The sequence below is a fragment of the Muscardinus avellanarius genome, assembly GCF_963383645.1.
Source record: "Muscardinus avellanarius genome assembly, chromosome: 10".
NCBI lineage: Eukaryota > Metazoa > Chordata > Mammalia > Rodentia > Gliridae > Muscardinus > Muscardinus avellanarius.
Genome location: NC_137796.1, coordinates 109817223 through 109840979, shown reverse-complemented (window position 1 = coordinate 109840979; position 23757 = coordinate 109817223). Strand labels below are relative to the sequence as shown.

Sequence of the window (23757 nt, the reverse complement as noted above, 5' to 3'; positions counted from 1 at the left end):
GCCAGCTTCAGCTATTTAGTGAGGCCCTCTGCAATTAGGTGAGACCCTATTTCAAAACAAAGAGTTAAAATAGAACTGGGTGTATAGCTTGGAGATAGAATGTCCCTAGGTTAAATCACTGGTCCTGAAAAAAAATTAAAAATGAAATAAATTAGCTGGGCATGGTGATGCACGCTTGTAATCCCAGCGCTTGGAAGGCTGAGACAGGAGGATTGCACAGTTTCAAAGGCAGCCTCAGCTACTTAGTGAGGCTCTCAGCAACTAATAAAAAAAGTATAAAAATAGGTCTGGGAGTATAACCTAGAGGTAGAATGGTTTCCAGGAACTCCAGTACCACCAAGAAAAAAAAAAAAATAGGGCTGGGAGTATAGCCCAGAGGTAGAAAAGCCCCTGGGTTTTACCCCCAGTACCATATACACACAAAAATAAATAAATTTAAAAAATAAAAACGCTAAGCTGGACGTGGTGGCACATGCTTGTAATCCCAGCATTCGGGAGGCTGAGACTGGAGGATCACAGTTCACGGACAGCCTCAGCTACTACTTAGTGAGGCCCTCTGCAACTTAGTGAGACCCTGTTTCAAAATAAAGAATAAAAAATAGGGCAGGGGATGTAGCTCGGAGGTGGAATGCCCCTGGGTTCCATCCCCAGACCCACACACAAAAACCCCAAAAAAACAAAAACAGTAAATTGTGCATGGTAATGCACGCTCATAATCCTTACTTGGGAGGCTGAGACAGACTATCACAGGTTCATGGCCAGAGTTAACTACTTAACAAGGCCCTCCACAATTTAGTGAGATCCTGTTTCAAATAAAAAATTAAAAAATACGTAAGCCGGGCATGGTGGCGCATGTTTGTCATCCTGGCATTTGGGGGCCTGAGACCCGAGGATCGTGGTTTGTGAACAGCCTCGGCTACTTAGCGAGGCCCTTGGCAACTCAGTGAGACCCTTTTTCAAAAATAAAAAGACTAAAAAAATAGGGCTGGGGTTGTAGCTGGGAGATACATACAATGCCTCTAGGTTCCATCCCCAGTACGGGGTGGGAGGGACTGGGCATGGTGGTGCATGCTTATAATCCCAATACCTGAGAGGCTGAGATAAGAGGATGACAGGTTCAAACCCTGTTTCCAAATAAAAATTAAGTAGGTCTGAGGGTGTAGCCGGGAAGTAGAAGGCTCATGAGTTTAATTCCCAGTTCCAAAAAAAGGAGTCTGGTTAAGCCTCTGGTCACTTGGCATGTGCAGTGGGAAACAATAGAGCCCTTGGACCATAGCTGAGTAAACTATGCTAAACTCTGGAGTCCTGCCGGTCTGAAGGAATTGAGCTCCTAAACCTCCCTTTCCTTAAACGATGTAAGGTCTGTTTTATTATCTATTGACTGCCTGTGGAGGGTTCTGTCTTAAAAGATGGTCTGAGCGGGGGGTGTTGGTGCAGGCTTGTAATCCCAGCATTCCAGAGGCTGAGACCAGGGGATGGTGGTTGGTGGACAGCCTCAGCTACTTAGTGAGGAGCTCCGCAACTTAGTGAGACCCTGTTTCAAAATAAAGAGTAAGCCAGGCGTGGTGGCGCATACTTGTCATCCCCGTGCTTGGGAGGTGGAAACAGGAGGATCACACAGGTTCGAAGCCAGCCTCTCTGGTTTAAGAGACCCTGTTTCCAAATAAAATAGAAAATAGGTCTGGGAGTATAGCCCAGAGGTTGAAGGGTTTCACCCCCAGTACCACCAATAAAAGAGGAAAAAATAGGACAGAGGGTGTAGGTCGGAGGTCAAATGCCCCTGGGTTCCATCCCCAGACCCTCAAAAAAATGAAAAAAGATGGCGTGAGTAGTGCCTCTCACAGCCCTAGAAAGCCCGCTTCTCTGCCTGTCCTGGTCTGTAAGCTGCTGGGCAGCTGCTCTTCCCATCTTGTCTCCTGCGCCTTCCCTAGTTACTAATTTGTTGTTGCCTAATCTCGTCCTGAATCAACAGTGATGTTCTGGGCTATTTGAATTTCTTCTTGGTAATGATTAATGAAGATAATGCTGTTTGGCCAGTTTTAGGGAACTCTTGGGAATTACAGAAACTAAATTCTTGAAAATTATAGGAATAAAGCTCTTGGGAATTAAGAATATATGTGAGTATGTGTGGTACTGGGGATTGAACCCATGGGCATTCTACCTCTGAGGTATAACCCTAGCTGTATTTTATTTATTTATTTATTTATTTTTATTATTTTTTGCACTACTAGGGATGGAACCCAGGGGACATTCTACCTTCGAGCTATATTCTTTATTTTGAAACAGTCTCACTAAGTTATAGAGAGCCTCACTAAGTAGCTGAGGCTGTCTGTGAACCATGATCTTCCTGTCTCAGCCTCCCAAGTACTGGGATTAAAAGCATGCACCACTATGCCTGGCTATTATTTTTTATTTTGAAACAGGTCTCACTAAATTGCCTAGGGCCTAAGTTGCTGAGGCTGGCCTCACGCCTAGGATATTGTTTCAGCCTCCTAAGTACTGGAATTATAGGTGTGTACCACCATGCTGGGCTAAACCCATCCTGCAGTTTGTGGATGCTACCTCATTAAAGAAAATGGAAAAGAAAGTTGTTTTTTGTTTTATTGTTTGTTTTTTGGTACTGGGGATTGAACCCAGGGGTAGTCTGCCTTCAAGCAACATCCCCAGCCATTTTGTTTTATTTTTATTTTTTATTTTTTTTATAAGTTTGTGGCCAGCCTCAGAAATTTAGTGAGACTGTGTTTATTTTATTTATTTATTTATTTATTTATTTTTATTTATTTATTTATTTATTTACTTATTTATTTTGCAAGTCTGGGGATGGAACCCAGGGGTACTCTATCTCCAAGCTACACCCCCTGCCCTATATTTTATTCTTTATTTTGATACAGGGTCTCACTGAGTTGCGGAGGGCCTCACTAAGTAGCTGAGGCTGGCTGAGAACCGCGATCCTCCTGTCTCAGCCTCCCAAATGCTGGGATTACAAGTGTGCGCCACCATGCCCAGCTTTTATTTTATTTTTTAATATATTCTTATTGGTGCATTGTAGTCATACACCTTTATGGAATAAAAAAACTTGTGGAGACGTACATGCACATATCACCCAGTTAGTCCTTATCCAGTCCCCATCCCATTCCCTCCTTCCCATGCTTAATTTAGTGATTGACTTTGATGTTTAAGTACGTCATGTGCTTTACAGAGTTTCCATCTTCTCCCCTTCCATCCCCTCACCTTAATTGCTTCTCTAAAGGGTCCCTTCATCTAGAGTTCCTCCTTATTACCCATTTCTCCATAGTTTTTGCATATTAGGGAAAGAATCTGATTTCTTTTTTGTGAAATTTCCCTGTAGATGCCATAATTTTGTTCTCCTCTATGGCTGGGTAAAATTCCATTGTGTTCATACCCCATAGTTTTGTAATCTACTCATCTGTTGATGGACATCTTGGCTGGTCCCATAGTTTGGGAATGATGAATTTTGCAGCTATGAACATAGATACTTGTGCATTAGTTTTCATTCTTAGGATCTTTCACACTGTTTTTCAAAGTGGTTGCATTAATTTGCAGTTCCACCAATAAGGTATTAGAGTTTCTACGTTTCCATATCTGATCAATTACAGTTTATCTCTTCCTTGGAAGTCCTTCTTTTATTTTCCACACTGATTCCCATTTGCTGAAATCCTGACAGCCAGAAGGTGAGTAACTTTGACGAGACGATCCACCCCTACCTTTTTTTTTGTGGTACTGGGGGTGGAACCCAGGGTCCTTTCTATCTCCGGGCTATACTCCCAGACCTCTTTGATACTTTATTTGGAAACAGGGTCTCACTAAGTTGCTGAGAGCCTCACTAAGTAGCTGAAGCTGGCTTCAAACCTGTGTGATCCTCCTGTCTCAGCCTCCCAAGCACTGGAATTACAAGCGTGCGCCACCACGCCCAGCTTCATACCCAATTACTTTTTCTTTCTTTCTTTCTTTTTTTTTTTTTTTTTTGGTGGTACTGGGGATGGAAACCAGAGGCTTTCTACCTCTGATCTGTATTCCCAGATCTATTTTTATATTTTATTTGGAAATTGGGTCTCACTAAGTTGCTGAGAGCCTCACTAAGTAGCTGAGGCTGGCTTCGAACCTGTGTGATCCTCCTATCTCAGCCTTCGAAGTGCAGGGCTTACAAGCGAGCACCACCATGCCCGGCTATACCCAATTTGTATATTTATTTATTTATGTATTTATTTATGTATTTATGCATTGCGGGTCTGGGGTTGGAACCCAGTAGCCTTTGAGCTACACCTCTTGCCCAAGTTTTTATTCTTTATTTTGAAACAGGGTCTCACTGAGTTGCGGAGGGCCTCACTAAGTAGCTGAGGCTGTCTGCAAACTGCTCCATCACTGCTTCCTGAATGCTGGGATTACAAGTGTGCGCCACCACGCCTGGCTATTTTTTATTTTCGAAACAGTGTCTTAGTTGGAGGATCTCACTAAGCTGCCCAGGCTTGCTTTGAACCTTCAGGCCTCTTGTCTCGCCTCCCAAGTATTGTGATCACAGGTGTTTGCACTGTACCTGGCTAAGTTATTAATTTCTACAGTGGCAAACTACTGGGGTGTTTTCTTTTTCTCAGAAAATTGTGATCACTTTTTCTCAGAAAATTATTATAATTTTCTGACTTTCTTTCCATAGTGATAACCCAGTGGTATGGTGTATTTCCTCCAAAATGTGATTAAAAACAGGATGTAAGTCAGGCATGATGGCACATGCTTGTAATCCCAATACTCGGCAGGCTGAGACAGAAGGATCAAGGTTGGTAGACAGCCTCAGCTACTTAGTGAGGCCCTCTGTGACTCAGTGAGAGCTGCTGCTTAAATTTTAAACACTTAACACAGGCTTGATATACTTCCAGATTCTTGAAACCAGATCTTCTATTTCTTTGTAGTTCTTATGGTAATAGGTGTATAGAGATATGGACATCCTATTGTGACCTCCCTTTGGTGCAGGGATGTCCTGAAGCACCTAGCTTTATTGTCCACCAAGGCCTGGCAGGCCTGGTTGCCTCTTTCCAGGCACCAAGTGCTGGGGTGTTCCATCTTCCCTTTGGGACTAGCCTTGGGCTGCCTTGTTAGGAACAACTTTGGGTTGTGTAATCTGAGTGAACCAAGGTGAGTGAGTGGGGATTGGAAGCTGTAGCTCTGAATCTTTAAATGAGAGCCTGAACACTTTTCAGAAATAATAGAATTCGGCTTACTTTTCATATTAAAACAACAAATCACATGCCATGGTTGAGCCCTTAGTCTCTGGGAATAAATGCATGTGGCATGGGGTTTCTGGCGCTTATAGCCTCACTTTCTGTGTGGCTGGTAGTCTGTGGTGGCACCACACCAACCTCTTGAGTAAGAACCAGTGAAGCCGGGCATGGTGGCGCACACTTGTAATCCCAGTACTTGGGAGGCTGAGACAGGTGAGGCCCTTCGCAATTTAGTGAGACCCTGTTTCAAAATAAAGAATAAAAAACAAAGGTAGAATGTCCCTGGGTCCCCCCCCAAAAAAAAAAAGAAGAGAAAGAAAGAAAGAAAGAAAGAGAGAGAGAGAGAGAGAGAGAACCAGTGAGGATTGGCTGGAGACACAGAAAGGAAGAGCCTTGTATTCAGAATGACTCACATTTAGTCCCAACTTGATTCTTAACTCTCTGAGAGGCGGTGGCCATATTAATTCTGTTGATCTTAGTGTCTTCATGGTCAATGGAACACTGATAAAAAGTGATGAGGGCCGGGCTGTGCTTGGGAGGCAGAGACAGGAGGATCACGCAGGTTCAAAGCCAGCCACACTGGCTTAAGAGACCCTGTTTCCAAATTAAAAAAAAAAATTATATATATATGTGTGTGTGTGTGTGTGTGTGTGTGTGTGTGTGTGTGTGTGTGTGTAGTCTGTCTGTCTGTCTGGGAGTGTAGCCTGGAAGTAGAAGAGTTTCCAGGAACCCCAGTACCACCAAAAAAAAAAAAAAAAAAAAAAAGTGATGAGGCTGATAGGGTCTGTCAAATTCGTAATCTGGTTCTGTATTCCCTACGAAGAACTACCTTCTGCTGTGCAGGAATATCAGACTTAGAGCTGTGTGTAGAAAAGAAAGCACTTGAGTAGGCATGCATGGTGGCACACAGTTGTAATCTCAGTACTTGGAAGGCACAGACGGGAGGATCAAGCTTCGCAGACAGCCTCAGCTACTTAGGCCCTCTGCAACTTAGTGAGAGCCTGCTTTAAAATAAGGACTAAAAATAGGGCTGGGTGTGGAGCTCAGAGGTAGACTGCCCTGGGTTCAATCCCCAGCGCTGCAAAAAAATATTAGTGATGACTTTCATAATTTAATAATTACTAATTTTTTGTGCTACTGGGGATTGAACCCGGGAAGTCTTTGACTGCTTGCAAAGATGAGATTAACCACTCTTCCCAATAAAAAAAAATATATATACAGAAGTTTTGGTCTTGAGCTGATGTCAGTATTTAAAGTTACTATAAGGCTGGTGCCTTTAGATTAATTTGCTTTGCTTTGCTTTTATTTTATTTTATTTATTTATTTATTTATTTTTGCAGTACTGAGGATGGAACCCAGGGACATTCTACCTCTAAACTACACTCCAGCCCTATTTTTTATTTTTATTTTTATTTTGAAACAGGGTCTGAGTTGAAAAGGACCTCACTAAGTAGCTGAGGCTGTCTGCAAACCGCCATCCTCCTGTCTTAGCCCTCCAAAGGCTGGGATTACAAGTGTGTGCCACCACACTCGGCTTTTTTTTTTTTTTCTGATCACAGTTTTGAGATCCAACCCCAGGGCTTTATGCATGTTAGGAAAGCACTGTTAGCACCTTAGCTCCATTCCCAGCCTGAACAGTTATTTTGCTTTCTCCTTGCAATTTGCCCAAATGTGCTAGTACATGTTTAGCAAATATGAGTGCAATATTGTTTGTTCCTTGAGTCCCAATTATCCAGGATTTCCTGTCTGATCTTGTTCTTTATCAAGACATTAATAGTCATGCAGTTAGTGAACTGTGGGATTGTATTCTCACAGTGATTGACATGAAAGGGGGAAGTCTTATCTATAAGATTGTCTGGGTAGTTGTGCCAGAGTTCAGAGGAGTCCTCAGGTCATTTATTCTTGAAACTGAAAAGCTGTTAACCTTGCTGGGTGTGGTGGTGCACACTTGTATTCCCAGTATCTGGGAGACTGAGACAGGAGGATTGAAAGTTTTTGGCCAGCCTCAGCAACTTAATGAGATCCTGTTTTAAAATAAAAGAATAAAATAGGGCTGGAGGTGTAGTTCAGAAGTAGAATGCCTCTGGGATTCATCTGCAGAACCACAAAAAAGAAAAGCTGTTGATCTAGATGATATGGGTTCCTCAGGGATTGTTTATACAACTGGGGATGGGACCCAGGGGAATTCTACCTCCGAGTTATACTCTTAGCCCTATTTTTTATTCTTTATTTTGAGACAGGGTCTCACTAAGTTGTGGAGGGCCTAAGTAGCTGAGGCTGTCCGTGAACTGTGATCCTCCAGTCTCAACCTCCCAAATGCTGGGATTACAGAAGTGTGTGCCACCACACCTGGCTAGAATTTTATTTTTTATTTATTTATTTTTGGTGGTACTGGGGTTCCTGGAAGCCCTTCTGCCTCCGGGCTACACTCCCAGACCTAATTTATATTTTTTTTATTTGGAAACAGGGTCTCTTAAGCCAGCACAGCTGGCTTCGAACCTACGCAATCCTCCTGTCTCCACTTCCCAAGCGCCGGGATTACAAGTGTGTGCCATCACGCCCTGGTTGACTTTTATTTATTTATTTTATTTTTTTGTGGGTCTGGGGATGGAACCCAGAGGCATTTGACCTTCAAGCTACACCCCCTGCCCAAATTTTTATTTTTTATTTTTGAAACAGGGTCTCACTGAGTTGCAGAGAGAGTAGCTGAGGCTGTCCGCGAACTGCGATCCTCCGGTCTTAGCCTCCCGAATGCTGGGATTACAAGTGTGCGCCACCACGCCGGGCTTGACTTGTATTTTTAAGAGAATCAAAAGGCCTTGTTGCTCAAGAGACTACATTATCCCAAAGCGAGCAATTAGTATAAAATAAAAGTGTTAATGATCAGATTTAATCATATACAGCACTGTTGTGCAGCATAATTAGGTGAAATGGCAGCTTACCCGAGTTACCACCTGGTAACCTATGCAATTGATGGCACTTACTCTTCACTTGTAAGCAGCCTGAGGCATGCAGTCCTCAGGGGCCTGGTTGTGTCCTCAACATGGCCAAGCTGTCTAGAGGCTCTGGGTCCCTTTATTCCCACCTTCCTCTGGTCAAATTTGCTTTCCCATTCCAGTGCTCTCTTCTGTCTGTTGTTTGAGTACTGAGTCCTGGAAACACCCCTTGTCTCCCGCAGTGTGGAATACAGTCGTTCGTTTTTAAAAGTCTATAAAACAAGGTCAGTTGTGTGCAAGGCCTTCGAAGGCCCATCTGTGGCTTCCTCTGCAGCTGAAAAGCCTACCTCAGCCCCTTGTAAGAAAGAGGACACACAGCTGGACAGCCTTCTGCTTCTCCGACCGTCCTATTTCTGCCTTTTTCAGTTGCTCCCTTGGCCTCATGCCCTCCCTTCCCGTCCCTCCTGTTGTGGAGGGCCTTCTCCGTCTGATGGATGCTTGCCTCCCGTCCCTCCTGTTGTGGAGGCCCTTCTCCGTCTGATGGATGCTTGCCTTGCATTCTGCTCTGCTGTTTTGTGCACCATGTAGCTCATCAGCATTATGCAGGGTAGAGCGTGTGTTTCAGCATCAAGAGAAGGTTCCATTTCCTATTCTACAACTTATTCTTGGATATCACTATACCTCAGTCAGAATGCAGGTATGGGGCCTCCGGATTTGATCCCTAGCCCCACAAAAATAAGTTAGTAAATAAATAAACAAATAAAATCACAGCTGGTATAATTCTAATACTTGTGAGACTGAGACCTCACAGGAGGATTGTAGGTTCAAGACTAGCCTCAGCAACTGAGCAAGGCCCTCCACAATTTAGTGAGACTATGTTTCAAAAATAAAAAATGAGCAGGGTGTGGTGGCGCATGCTTGTAATCCCAGCATTTGGGAGGCTGAGACAGGAGGATTGCAGTTCGCAGCCAGCCTCAGCTACATAGTGAGGCCCTCCGCAACTCAGTGAGACCCTGTTTCAAAATTAAGAATAAAAAAATAGGGCAGGGGGTGTAGCTTGGAGGTAAAATGCCTCTGGGTTAAATCCTCAGTACCACACAAAAAAAAAAAGAAAGGAAGAAAGAAATAGGATTGGAGGTATGGTTCAGAGGCAGAATGCCCCTGGCCTTAATCCCAGGAACACCCACACAAAGACAATCACAAGTACAATTAGGAACTTTTATTGAGTTCTTACCATACAGCAGGCATTGTTTTCTATTGTTCTCATTTAACTTCTTTAGTCCCACTGTAGAGAATCTGAAGGCCAGAGAAGGTTCTGAAGACTGTGCTGAGTAAATCATGCATTGTAAGATCCCAGAAGATGAGGAAAATTTGTGTCTAGAGGAAACTCAGGGAGTGTACGTAGCAGTATATTAACCTGTAGGGTGAAGCAGGTTGCTTTTCTTCTTTTTATGCTTTAATTTTTTTTAATTTTTAAAATTAATTAATGAATTAATTTTGGTGGTACTGGGGTTCCTGGAAACCCTTCTACCTCCGGGCTACACTCCCAGACCTATTTTATACTTTTATTTGGAAACAGTCTCTTAAGCCAGCAAGGCTGGCTTCAAACCTGCTGATCCTCCTGTCTCTGCCTCCCAAGCACGGGATGGATTACAAGTGTTTGCCACCATGCCCAGCCGTGTGTGTGTATGTGTGTGTGTGTGTGTGTGTGTGTGTGTGTGTGTGTGTGTTACTAGGGGTGGTACCCAGAGGCTTTCTACCTCCAGGCTAAACTCCAAGACCTATTTTATATTTTATTTGGAAACAGGTTCTAAGTTGCTGAGAGCCTCACTGAGTATCTGAGGCTGGCTTCGAACCTATGCAATCCTCCTGTCTCTGCCTCCCAAGGGCGCGGGGATTACAAGCGTGTGCCACCATGTCCAGCTTTTTTTTTTTTTTTTTTTGTACTTGGGATTAAACCCAGAAGCATCCTACCTCCAAGCTACACCCTAAATCCTATTTTATTCTTTATTTTGAAACCGGGTCTCACTAAGTTGTGGAGGGCCTCACTAAGTAGCTGAGGCTGGGCGGCGAACCTGTGATCCTCCAGTCTCAGCCTCCCAAGTACTGGGATTACAAGCGTGCACCACCACACCCGGCTTCTTTTTATGCTTTTTAAGGGTCATTTCCTATACTTCTTTGTCACCCGTGACACCTGTTTCTAGCTAGCTCATGTAGAAAATACTCAGTACAGATTAAGGTAGAAAATCAAGTTTTTTTTTCTTTCCTTGACTCAGTTTGGCCTGACATGGTTCCAGTGTTGGTATTTCTTTTTTGGTGAGTGACTTTATTAGTTGTTGGTACCACTCTTATAGCATTGTTAATCTGGAGAGTTCTCCAACTGGTCTGTCCCTTACATTGCAAAAGTTGAAGCCTCCAGAGATAGAGGATAAGCTTGCGTGGTGGGACTGTATTTCCCTGATGGGTGGAGGCTCAGCCATTGCAGCAGGTGACAGTAATTGTTTCCTTCAGCCCAGCAGGCCCTGAGTAGGCTGGGACAATCTGCTTGCTAGCTGACTCACATGCAGCTGACCAGGCTTGTCAGGTGCCTTGTGAGCGAGTCTGCTCTACACAGAAGCCGCCTGCTCTCACTGCTTTTTTGCACACGGCCACCAGGCTGCCAACAGGTCATGTGAGGCCCATGCACCTGTGGTGACATGGAGACTTTGGGTCACATGAAAAGCTGAGAGCTGCTGTGCTGCAGCTTTTTAACTTAAAAATTTTTTAAAAATTTTTTAATTTTTGGTGGTATTGGGGATGGAACCCTTCTACTTCCGGGCTACACTCCCGGACCTATTTTATATTTTATTTGGAAACAGGATCTCGTAAGCCAGCACGGCTGGCTTCGAACCTGCGCGATCCCTGTCTCCACCTCCCAAGCACAGGGATTACAAGCGTGCGCCACCACACCCAGCACTTAAATATTTTTAAATCGGTAATTTTTATTTTATGCTTTTGGTAGCTTTCTATTTTGGTGTAATTTTAAATATACAGAAAAATTATAATACTGTGAACTCTTCTTTATCTAGATTGACTTCAGCAGTTTGCCCCATTTTGCTCGTGAATGCTCCTCTACTCTCCTCCCTCCCTGCCCGTAGATGCCCACACGCTGCAGACAGCATGCTCCCTTCACTTGTGAAATGTCTCGTGTGTGTTTCCTAAGAACAAGTTCAGTATCAGCACAGTGCTATTACCTAAGCGACTGTCCGTATTCAGATTTGTCCACGTTCCTACGTGGTCCCAGTAGTAGCACAGCTTTATTGTAAAGAAAGTGACCTTGGGGTGCAGGGATCCTCAGTTACACTGGCTCAGAGGAGAGCAGAACAGGCCAGGAAAGTGACTGCTACAGATGCTGAATCACAAGCTCATTGCGTCCCCACAGGACCAGAGTGAGGACAGCAAGGACCACTCAACAGCAATGTCCGCAGAAGTGGAGACCTCCGAGGGGGTGGATGAATCGGAGAAAAAGAACTCCATGGCTCCAGAAAAGGAAAACCATACCAGGTGAGCAACAGGAAGCACCTGCCATGTCCAACACACCTGATTTCATCTGCTGATGGCACCAGGGAGTGCCAACCCCAGTGGCACTACAGGGCTCCTGTATAGCCCCTGGACTGCTCGGCGTTCTCTCCTTTGCTTTCCTCTTATCCAAGGGGTGGGGCTGCTAGGTTTGACAGTAGTCCTTGTCCTTTTTCCTTTTTAGAAAGCTAAGCATTTGGGCCGGGTTTAGCGGCGCATGCTTGTAATCCCAGCCCTTTGGGAGGCAGAGACAGGAGGATCGCACAGGTTCAAAGCCAGCCTCAGCTACTTAATGAGATTCTCAGCAACTTTGTGAGACCCTCTTTCCAAATAAAAAGCATAAAATAGGTCTTGGAGTATAGCACGGAGGTAGAGAAGCCCCTGGGTTCTACCCCCAGTACCTCCCACACACACACAAGCTAAGCATTTAAGTTGAGCATGGTGCACACACTTGTAATCCCGGTACTTGGGAGGCTGAGACAGGAGAATCTCAGGTTTTCGGCCAGCCTCAGCTACTTAGGCCCTCAACAACTTAGTGAGACCCTATTTCAAATAGAGGGTAAAAATAGGCTGGGGGTGTGGCTCGGAGGTAGGATGCTCCTGAGTTCAATCCCCAGCTGCAAAAAGGAAAGAAGGCAGGCAGGCAAGCATTTGAGCCCGGCATGGTAGCGCGTAGCTATAATCTCAGCATTTGGGAAGCTGAGGCAGGAGGATGACAGGTGCAAGACCAGCCACAGCAACTTAGGCTGTCATCAACTTAGCCAGTGCCACAAAGAAATAAAATAAAATGATAAAAATTGGGTGCAGGGTGTGATGGTGCATGCTTGTAATTCTAGTACTTGGGAGGCTGAGACAGGAGGATCATGCAGGTTCGAAGCCAGCCTCAGCAGCTTAGTGACAGCTCTCAGAAACTTAGTGAGACCCTGTTTTCAAATAAAATATTAAAAAATAGATCTGGGAATGTAGCCCGGAGGTACTAGGCTTCTGAGTTCCACCCCAGTTCCTTAATTAATTATTTAATTAATTGGTCTGGGGGTGTAGCTCAGAGGTAGAATGCTGGGTTTAATCCCTAGTGCTACAAAAAAAGTTGAAGAATTTAGTTGAATATCGTGGCACATGCCTGTAATGGCAAGTATTTAGGAGGCTAGGACATCCTCAGCAACCTGCAAGGCTGTTTCAAAGTTTAAAAAAGGGGTCTGGGGGCTGCACCAGGTGGTATGGTAGTGTACCCCAATAATCCCAGTACTTGGGAGGCTGAGACAGCAGGATTGCAGGTTCAAGGACAGCCTTAGGAAGTAGTAACATTCTCATAAACCTAGCGAGACCCTGCTTCAAAAAAAAAAAAAAAAAAAAAATAAGCCGGACATGGTGGTGCACACTTCTGATCCCAGCATTTGGGAGGCTGAGACAGGAGGCTCACGGTTTGCAAACAGCCTCAGGTAGTACTTAGTGAGGGGCCCTTTGCAACTCAGTGAGACCCGGTTTCAAAATAAAGAATAAAAAATAGGACTGGCGGTGTAGCTTGGAGGTAGAATGCCCTTGGGTTCCACCCCAGTACTGCAAAAAAAAAAAAAAAAAATTATTATAATAAATAAAAATAAAACAAAATAGGGCTAGGGTAGAATACCTCTGGATTCCACCTCTAGTACTACAAAAAATAAACAAATAAATAAATAAATGGGCTAAAGTATAGCTTGGAGGTAGAATGCTCCTGGGTTCAGTCCCCAGTCTAGGAAGAGAGGGAGAAAGCTAAGCATTTTTTTCATCTGTATTGAGAAAGGATAAAAAGAAGCAAAGCTTGCTTATTTACAGTGACTTCCATATCTTAAAAGGCGGAACTTGAACTCTTTTATTCATTTATTAGGTATTTATTTTGTGGTACTGGGAATGGGACCCAAGGGCATTCTCTGAGCTACACCCCTAGCCCTATTTATTTATTTATTTATTTTTGCGGTACTGGATGGGACCCAGAGGCATTCTACCCTCTAGCTCCACCCCCAACCCTGTTTTTTATTCTTTATTTTGAAACAGGGTCTCACTGAGTTGCAGAGGGCCTCACTAAATAGCTGAGGCTGACCGCGAATCCGGATCCTCCTGTCTCAGCCTCCCAAATGCTGGGATTACAAGTGTGTGCCACCATGCCCAGCATATTTTTTATTCTTTATTTTGAAACAGGATCTCACCGAGTGGCAGAGAGCGTAAGTAGCTGCAGTACTACACCGGCTTAGTCTTTTTTTTTTTTTTGGTGGTACTGGGAGTGGAACCCAGGGGCTTTTCTACCTCCGGGCTATACTCTCAGACCTACTTTTATACTTTTATTTGGAAACAGGGTCTCACTAAGTAGCTGAGGCTGGCTTCGAACCTATGCGGTCCTCCTTTCTCAGCCTCCCAAGCGCTGGGATTACAAGTGTGCGTCACCACACCCGGCTTTTGTTTGTTTGTTTGTTTGTTTTTCTTTTTGCAGTACCCTGGGTGGAAACCAGGGGCATTCTACCTCTGTGCTACACCCCCGGTCCTATTTTTTAGTCTTTATATGTTTTGAAACAAGGTCTCGCTGAGTTGTGAAGGGCCTCACTAAGAGTAGCTGAGGCTTCCATGAACCACAATTCCCTGGTCTCTACGTCCCAAATGCTGGAATTACAAGCATGTGCTCCCCACGCCCGGCTGGCTTGAACTCTGAACTCTATTTTAGGTCAGGATTTTTTTTTATTGTTAGAACCTTTTCTCTCCAAACCTTAAGCCTACTCTACATTGTTCTTATTCTCTTAGAGCCCTGTCTTTGGCTAAATTCTTAGATATTTTTTATTCTTTTCTGTTTTTATTTGCAGTACTGGAAATTGACCCCAGGGCCTTACATATGCTAGGCAAGTGCTCTACCAATAAGCTATACCCTTCTTTTTCTAAAAAAAAAAAAAAAATTTTTTTTTTCTGTAGAACTGGGGATTGAACCCAGGGGCATTCTAACTCCAGGTTACTTTCACATCCCTATATTTTGTTCTTTGTTGTTGTTGTTGGTTTATTTATTTATTTTTTGTACCGGTCTGGGGATGGAAGCCAGGGGCATTCTACCTTTAAACTATACCCCTGCCCTGTTTTTTTATTCTTAATTTTGAAACAGGGTCTCACTAAGTTGCAGAGGGGCTCACTAAGTAGCTGAGGCTGGTCAAGAACCTGTGATCCTCCTGTTTTAGTCTCCCAAGTACTGGGATTATAAGTATAAACCACCACACCCAACTTGTTCTTTTTCTTTTTAACTTTTATTAATGTATTTATTTATTTATTTATTTATTTATTTATTTATTTATTTATTTATTTATTTATTTTGTGGTACTGAGGATAGAACCTAAGGGCATTCTATCTCCGAGCTATACCCCCAGCTATTTTTTATTCTTTATTTTGAAGCAGGATCTCACTGAGTTGCCAAGGGCCTCGCTAAGTAGCTGAGACTGTGTGCAAACCCCAATCCTCCTGTCTCAGCCTCTCAAATGCTGGGAGTACAAAGCCATGCCTGGCTTTTTAGTTTTTGAAACAGAGCCTCACTGAGTTGCGAATGGCTGCACTAAGTAGCTGAGGCTGGCTGCAAACCTGCAATCCTCCTGTCTCAGCTTCCCAAATACTGAGAATATAAGCATGTACCACTAAATCCCAACCCTTTCTAAAATTTTGAGACAGGGTCTTGCTAAATTACTCTGGCTGGCCTGGAACTTTCATTTCTCCTGACGAGCCATGGTCTCCTCACTAGCTGGGATTACAGGTGTGAGCCACTGTGCTGGTTTATCCTGTATGATGTTTTTTAAAGAGCACAAGGCCAAGGCCTTGACTTAACCTCAGTTGGCTCCTTCTCATCCTCCTATGCCTGGGCTCAGCCACATGTAGTCCTGAAGAGACTGGACCTGTGCTGGGAGGAGGGCAGCAGGGCCATCCCAGGAAATCTCTGATCATAGCCCTGTACAGCAGCATGGATTCTGGGAGATAATTTCCAAAGACTTGCAGTTTCTGAAGAAATCAGCAAATACTGATGGGATTAAAGATGTGTGTTTCTTCTGCCACTAGGTGGCCACAGAATCAAAGTACCTTCATTTGGGTCCTTCCCAGCAGACAGGGACATGTGGACCCTGGTACTCTTGAGGCCATAGTCATCTGCCTGTTCTGAGTCCTTGGGGCAGACTATCTTGTCGACTTGGGCTGTGCTCTCTAAGGAGGCCCAGCTGTTCATGCTGGAGTCCAGTGTCTAAGCAGCCTCCACCTCCACAGGTAGTTGCCCCAGGGTCTGCGGTTCTTAAAGGGAGTTCAGAAGGGTTAACTCTCACACACATCCATTCCATCTCTACAGAATGGCTGACCTCTCCGAGCTCCTCAAGGAAGGGACCAAGGAAGCACATGACCGGGCAGAAAACACCCAGTTTGTGAAGGACTTCTTGAAAGGCAACATCAAGAAGGAGCTATTTAAGGTTTGGGCCCTCAATCAAAGTTGGGTTCCAGCCAGGCATGGTGGCACATGCCTGAAATCCCAGAACTTAGGAGGCCGAGACAGGAGGATCACAGGTTCAAGGACAGCCTCAGCAAATATTGAGATTCATCAACCTAGTGAGACCCTGTTTCAAAATAAAAATAAAACAGGGCTAAGAGTATAGCTTAAAGGTAGAATGCTCTGTGTTCAATCCCCAGCACCACATTAAAAAGAAAGAAGCCAGCTGTGGTGGCACACCCTTGTAGTTCCTAGGAGAGGCTGACACAGGAGGATCACAGGTTCTCAACCAGGCCCTCTGCTACCTAGTAAGACCCTGTTACATAATAAAGAAAAAAATGGGGCTAGGGGTGTAGCTCAGAGGTACAAATGCTCCTGGGTTCAATCTCCAGTACCGAAAGAAAAAAAAAGTTGGGTTCCAGACTTCTGTACAGGGTCGGGCAAGGGTCTTGGTCCCCTGTGGATAGTACCATTGGAGTGCTCAGAGGGAGAAGCTGGGCTGTTTTCCATGTTCACTCTTTCTTAGTGTTACGCTGTGGCTCTCCTGGTGTAAATGGAGTAACAGTCATATAAAAGAAAAGGTATCTGTATTCCAAAGAATTTACCATAAATACAAACGCTTTAAGAAACACCAAAGTTTCAAGCTGGGCGTCGTGGCACACATTGTAATCCCAGCATTCGGGGGGCCAAGAACAAGGAATGCGGGTTTGCAACACAGTTCGCGGCCAGCTTCAGCTACTTTACCCTTTGCAACTTATTCCTCCTATGTTTCAAAATAAAGAATAAAAAATAGGGCAGAGGGTGTAGCTCGGAGGTCAAATGCCCCTGGGTTCCATCTCCAGACCCACACAAAAAAATATTAACACTAACGTTTCTTGGATATGTTAAAAATAGTTTGCTGTCTAAAAGTGGGTCACAGAGCCAGGCGTGATGGCACACGCTTTTAATCCCAGCATTTAGGAGGCAGAGACAGGAGGATCACGGTTCACGACAGTCTCATCTACTTAGTGAGGTCCTTTGCAACTCAGTAAGACTCTGTTTCAGAATAAACACTAAAAAATAGGGTTGGGGGTGTAGCTTGGAAGTAGAATGCCCCTGCATTCCATCCCCAGTACCGCAAAAAAAAAAAAAAAAAAAAGGAGGGGGGTCACAGATTGGGTCTTCAGGGACTGGGAAAGGGGTTGGTGCTTTGAGAGTTGCCGGCTTGGCTTGTAGCCCTTTCCTATGGTCTCCTTCCATCACCCCCACAGCTGGCTACAACTGCACTTTACTTCACATACTCAGCCCTTGAGGAGGAAATGGACCGTAACAAGGACCACCCAGCTTTTTCCCCCTTGTACTTCCCCATGGAGCTGCACCGGAAGGAGGCGCTGACCAAGGACATGGAGTATTTCTTTGGTGAAAACTGGAAGGAGCAGGTGAAGTGCTCCGAGGCTGCCCAGAAGTATGTGGAGCGGATCCACTACATAGGGCAGAATGAGCCAGAGCTGCTGGTGGCCCACGCATACACCCGCTACATGGGGGACCTCTCAGGGGGCCAGGTGCTGAAGAAGGTCGCCCAGCGGGCACTGAAACTCCCCAGCACAGGAGAAGGGACCCAGTTCTACCTGTTTGAGAATGTGGACAATGCCCAGCAGTTCAAGCAGTTGTACCGTGCCAGGATGAATGCGCTGGACCTGACCCTGAAGACCAAAGAGAGGATTGTGGAGGAGGCCAACAGGGCCTTTGAGCACAACATGCAGGTACTGCTGGTGTTGACCACAGGGCACCCCGACAGTGGGGACAAATCCAGAGCTTGGGGTCGGGGCATCAGTGGCCAGAGAGCAGATGAGCTGTAGCATAATCTCAAAAATGGCAGGGGAAGCGGGCTGTAGCGGTGCATTATCTGTAATCCCAGTACTTGGAAGGCTGAGACAGGAGGATCACAGGTTCAAGGACAGCCTCAGCAAGTAGAGAGATTCTCACTAACCTATGGATACCCTGTTTCAAAATAAAAATAAAGGCTGGGCGTAGTGGTGCACACTTGTAATTCCAGCATTCGGGAAGTAGAGACTGGAGGATCACGGTTTGCGGACAGCCTCAGCTACTTAGCGAGGCCCTTTGTAACTCAGTGAGACCCTATTTAAAAAAAAAAAGCTGGGTGCTTGGGAGGCTGAGACAGGAGGATGGCACAGGTTCGAGGCCAGCCTCAGCTACTTAGTGAGGCTTTCAGCAACTTAGTGAGACCCTGTTTCCAAATAAAAAGCATAAATAGGTCTGGGAGTATAGCCTGGAGGTACAAAAGCCCCTGGGTTCCACCCCCAGTACCATTAAAAAAAAAAAAAAAAAACACTAAAAAAATAGGGCTAAGGGTATAGCTCAGAGGTAGAATACCCCTGGGCTCCATCCCCAGTACCACAGAAAACAAATAAAAGTAAAATAGGGCTGAGGTGTAGCTTGGAGGAAGAATCACACACACCATCCCCTGTCCCCAAATTGGTCATCAGAGGACCTGGGCCCAGTGGACTAATCCTGGTATGGTAGAAGCCTGTAGATGGAGTGCTAGGAAGGGGCAGGTTCTTAGACAGTGGAGCTGTCTCTTCCCTTTCATCATAGGATGCTGGTGTTGAAGAATAGATGATTTCTTTTTAGCAAGGATTGCCAAGTCCATCTAGAATCAGATTCACCAAGGAATAAGAAGGAAAATTGTTATTTACAAGTAGCCTTTAATTAGGACTGGCACACAGGCTGGTTCTGCCCCCCAGACCCAGATCAGCCCTCAGTGCCAGGGAAATGTGATGTGGCTTCTCAGGGTGGGTCTGCCTTGCTGAGGCCTCTTCTGCATTGCTTTTTCTGTCCTCTTGGTGGTTTCATTGCTGGAGGCCCCACAGAGGCAGCTGGCGTGGGCTATGGGTCTGGTTAGTGCCCAGGGACAATCCGCCGTAGTTGATTAGCCTTGGGTGTCACCAGCTCAGATGTGGCCACACCTCCCTGACTCCCACAGGGAGGCGCAGTCGTTTCCACCCATTGGGTGTTGGCTTGGCTAGTTGGCGCTCCTGAGCAAATGCACCTGCCCCACAGCAGTCTGGGAAGTCCAGGAATGGCTCAGTTGCTCTGTGCTCCTCAGATATTTGATGAACTGGACCAGGCTGGCGCTACTCTGGCCAGAGACCCCTTGGAGGACGGATTCCCCGTGCATGACGGGAAAGGAGATGTGCGTAAATGCCCCTTCTATGCTGCACAAGACAAAGGTAGGTTATGGATTCAGAGCTCCCTTCTTGGGGTGGGTGTTACTGCAGCCTGCATTGATGCCATGTTTCCTATTATACTGCACGCAGGTGCCCTGGAGGGTAGCAGCTGCCCCTTCCGGACAGCCATGGCTGTGCTGAGGAAGCCCAGCCTTCAGTTTGTTCTGGCTGCTGGCGTGGCCCTAGCAGCTGGACTCTTGGCCTGGTACTACATATGAAGGCCTCATCATACCATGCTGGTGTCCTCCCAAGTGACCACTGTCCCACCCCCACCTCCACCCCACTGAACTACCACCTCAGGTGACACTTTTTTTAATGCTGAATTTGAGAAAATAAGCCACCAAATAAAAACCAGATGCTACAGTTTCTGCCTGATGGTGTCTTCTCTGAGGGCCAGCTGGGTACGAGGTGCAGGCTGTCACAGAGGTGGCTGGTGGTGCGGTGTGGTGTCTGTGCTCTGCTGTGGGGCTTGGGCATCTCTTGAGCCCTGGGTGTATTCTATTCATTCTTCATCTTCCTAACACTTGGACTTGCCGTTGCCTGCGGGGACCAAGCCCCAGAAGCCACTGTACCTTGGCCCTGTGGGAGGAGGGGTTCTTCCCACACAATACTGCTCAGCTTCTGGGCCGCTCGTGGGGGTGGGCTGGGCCGAAGCCAGGCTCCCCTTGCATGAGAAGGCCTGGGGAGCTCATCCAGCTCAACCGAGCACCCCAAGGTCCACTCGTCTGGTGTATGCCCTTCCTCTGGCTTCTGTAATAGCGTTCAATAAAAGGTTCTGTATGCTTCTTCCCTCCCTCTTGGCATGGCATCAGTCACCCACAGGGAAGGGGACTCTCGGAAGCCAGGGTGTGCTGTATCCATGTGGGAAGGTGGACAGTCTTCCCGACAGCCCCCATGTGCCCCTTCACTGCTGGTTACCTCCTACTACCCTGTCTCTAAGATAGGCACCCTGAAACCTCTTTCTTTATGGGCCTGTGGCTAATTCAGACACACCTTGAGGTGTCCTACTTAAATCATACTTGTATTTAAACAATTCATATAGAAATGTGGAGTTAAATATTTTTATTAATAGGACTCTTGTTACCTATAAAACTTTTATTCAAAAAAAGGGTTAAATGGTGGGTGAAGTCTTTTTAAAACTACAGACTGAGCCCACCACCTTCACAGTCAAATCAGTTAGTGGGCCAAGGCCAGAGCTCGTCCAGAACGTGGGTGCCCAGACTGCACCCGTTAACCTCTGTACCATCAGTTCCAGCCCAGTGGCTGTCTTAAGAGAAGAGTGCACCACCTACAGGTTGGAGGACGCCAAGCCCAGGCCTGAGGGAGGGGTTCCAGCTTGCAGGCCCCACGGGCCGATGCCGAGGTATAAGGAAAGTGATGTTACAGACTGCAGAAACCAACTCCTGCCCTGGCCAAGTCACAGCTGGATTCCAGGGCTGGTCTGATTCAAGTCTGGTATATTTGGGTCCCTGTCACTGACCCCAAGCAGTTGGGCTCGGCCCCCCACCTGCCAATAGACTACCTACAACTCCACCCTCTTCCCCTCAGAAAAGAAGGAAGCCAGGCAAGAGAGCAGGGGCCCAGGGCAGGGGGTGAAAGGGCCAATTTAATGAGAAACTACAAACTGAGACCAGGCCACGATTCACAGTGACAAAGGCCATGCAGTGGCAGTGCGAGACCAGGAGAGGGACAGCAGCAGGAAACAGCGTCCACGTAGGCAAGTTCACAAACCAACCATTCAGAAAACAGACAGGTCTGGGCTCATGCCCCAGGCAGAGCTGGTATCCTAGGGCACGCCCACCACTGTGGCCACTCCTGTCCCAGCCCAGTGCTCCAGCAGCTGGAGCACCCCGAGAAGGAGCAAGCACAGGGACAGCCAGTCAGCTGGGGCGGAGAGCCTGTGCTTCCAGGGCCTCGAGGAGGCCTTCCTGTCTGCCATCAGTCCCAGCTGGGACACAGCAGCCACTGGGCAGAGGTGGTACCCACACGTGCATCAAGGACACAGGGTGGACGTAACAACTTAGGACTGGCATTCCTTCTGGCCCCAGAAAATACAGGGGGTTCACAGAGGCGTGGCCAGAGAGGGTTGCACACTGACTCAAGGGAGCTGGGCAGGGCTGAGGTCCTCTCACCCAGTGTCCTCTCTACCCTACACCAGCAGGCTCTGGGGTACTTGGACAGGGTGTTAGTCATCCTGGGCTTCTATACCTGAGTGCTGAGAGCCAGAGCTGGCGGCCATTGCCTTCATGCCCCATCCCTGCACCCCAGAGACACAACATACCCCATTAACGACCCAGGCCTTATGGCCCTGTTCTGCTTGGGCCACCGGACGTGACCATGCCCTACTTTGGGCCCAGGTCAGAAACAATTGTGGCTCCAGGCAACAGCTTCCGCTGTCAGCCCCCACCTGGGATCTGCTACTGATCTGGCTACTTTTGGTCCCAGGAAGAATCAGGACCAAGCCTGGACTTTGGACGGAAATGGAAGAATGAGGACCCCAGTAGGAGACCCTTCCCAGCTTATCTTCTGGATCACAAACACCAAGCAAATCAGCAACACACAAGCTCAGTGCCCCCTGCCCCTGCCACCCACTGGACCTTGGCCTTAAATCCAACAGGACTTTTGCTGGAAGAGTCAGATGCTCAGGGTAGGGCAAGGCAGAGAGGACAGGACTTCCAGGGGACGTGGCGTGGCTTTCAACCCCAAGTGGAGGGGACGCGACCACTGACTGCGGGGAGCAAAGCACGGGGGCCAGACTGACAGGCTGGGGAGTCCGAGTCCAGCTGTTAGCACAAGCGCTTGTAGGTGTAGATGTAGGCTTTGCAGCTGGGGCACGTGTGCGTCACATCCTTGAAGTCGTTGATGAGGCAGGGGATCAAGCAGCAGCCCAGATCACACCTGAACAAGACAGGAGAAACGGGCTGGAGCCTCAAGAGCAGGGGCAGAAGCGGCCTGTAGATCCTGGTAGCCCAGCCCTGGGGGCCCCACACCTACCCCATGAAGCAGCAGAAGAAGCCCAGCACGAAGTTCATCAGGCCGATCTCATAGGAGATCTTCGTGGTGATGGCCTGTTGGCAGTGGGGACACACCGTCTGCACAGGTGCACCTTCGAAGACTTCCCCCTGCAGCACTGTCACTGTGGTGGCAGCCCCTGACGGGACCAGGACCGTGGCCGTGTGGCCCCCGGGGCCTGGATATGACCCTGGTGGGTAGGGTCCAGGCGGGTAGTAGCCCATGGGCGGATGAGGGCCTGGAGGAGGGTAGAAACCTGGAATAGCACAGAAGATGGAGTAGAGAGAGGTCACTGCCCTGTGAAGGTGAGCACATAGCATACAACCAGGACCCCAGCAATGAGCACAGCCCAAAGCCGCCTGCCATCTTCCTAACAGCCACCAGGCTCCAGTTCTTTGTCTCCCTATTGTTCTCATGCCTTAGCATGAAGAGACGGGGCGCCCGGTGCCTGCAAGGATGAGGGCCTGGACCACAGCCCCTCCTGCACACAGGTCCTGGGGTGCCAGGGACCTGCCAACTGACCTAGCAGCCTGTGCAAGGGATCCAGCCTGGAGTACATGGTGGAGAAGCCCCGCAACGCCCAGTGCTCATCGTGAGCTGCTGTGACTGAGGGGCCTTGGCCCAGCATGCCCTGTTCTGCCCCCTTTTCCACACCTGCAATCTGTGGCCACTGACCAGCTGCCCATAGCACAGGTGAGAGAGCAGCTGGTTAAGCCCCCTCAGATCCTCCCAACTCACCTGGAGGCACGTAGGTGCCATCTGCACTCATGTGAGGGGGGACGAAGCCAGGCTGGGGCATCGGGTGAGTCGGTGGTTCGTAGGGTGGGGGGCCAATATCTGCAGGGGGCAGCGGCATGCCTGGCGGTGGCTGCATCACGGCTGGGGAGGTGCGGCCTGGACAGAGGCAGAGAGGAGATTTAGCTGGTCTCGAGCACAGGCTGGAGGAGGTCAGCGTTGGGACGCAGGGTGATGCTGGAGCACTGGGGTGGGGGGCCTAGACAGGGACCCTGAGGCAGTGACCCTACCTGGGGTGGCCGGAGCTCCAGTTTTCTCCTCCAGAAGCGGGGCTGTTGGGCCCCCCGGATAAGGAGGGGGCGGCTCGTTAGACATCTCTGCTGCTTCTCCTGGACCTGGAGGGAAAGCCCACATAGGAACTCAGCTCCCAGCTCACTGCTTCCCACTCAGCTCTAATGTGGAGCGGGCCACGGCACCAGATGGCCCAGTGTCCTCGGAGGCACCTGGCTGAGCCCAGGTGCACAGGGCCTCCGGTGCCTGAGCTCATACCTCCCTTCCCTCCACATCATCTCCCAGCTCTGGGAAGA

At 47.4% G+C, this 23757-nt stretch overlaps 2 protein-coding genes across 5 annotated transcripts; one reads left to right on the top strand and one right to left on the bottom strand.

Annotated features, from left to right (window-relative positions):
• Positions 1-11627: 11627 nt before the first annotated feature.
• Positions 11628-19641, top strand: HMOX2 (heme oxygenase 2; the record flags this gene model as incomplete). The annotated part of the gene is made up of 5 exons (XM_080703967.1): positions 11628-11713; positions 16062-16179; positions 17447-17938; positions 19303-19426; positions 19514-19641. 5 exons carry the CDS (start codon positions 11628-11630, stop codon positions 19639-19641), a joined length of 948 nt encoding a protein of 315 aa, XP_080560093.1.
• Positions 19642-22209: 2568 nt separating this feature from the next.
• CDIP1 (cell death inducing p53 target 1) lies at positions 22210-23545 on the bottom strand (the record flags this gene model as incomplete). Of its 4 annotated transcripts, none has more annotated exons than XM_080703266.1 (4): positions 22210-22321; positions 22418-22691; positions 23174-23329; positions 23461-23545. In XM_080703266.1, 4 exons carry the CDS (start codon positions 23543-23545, stop codon positions 22210-22212), a joined length of 627 nt encoding a protein of 208 aa, XP_080559392.1. The 4 variants fall into 4 exon arrangements, with proteins under 4 accessions (XP_080559392.1, XP_080559394.1, XP_080559393.1 ...); XM_080703268.1 differs by having other exon boundaries at positions 22418-22574; XM_080703267.1 differs by having other exon boundaries at positions 22418-22650; positions 23184-23329.
• Between the last annotated feature and the right edge of the window lie 212 nt (positions 23546-23757).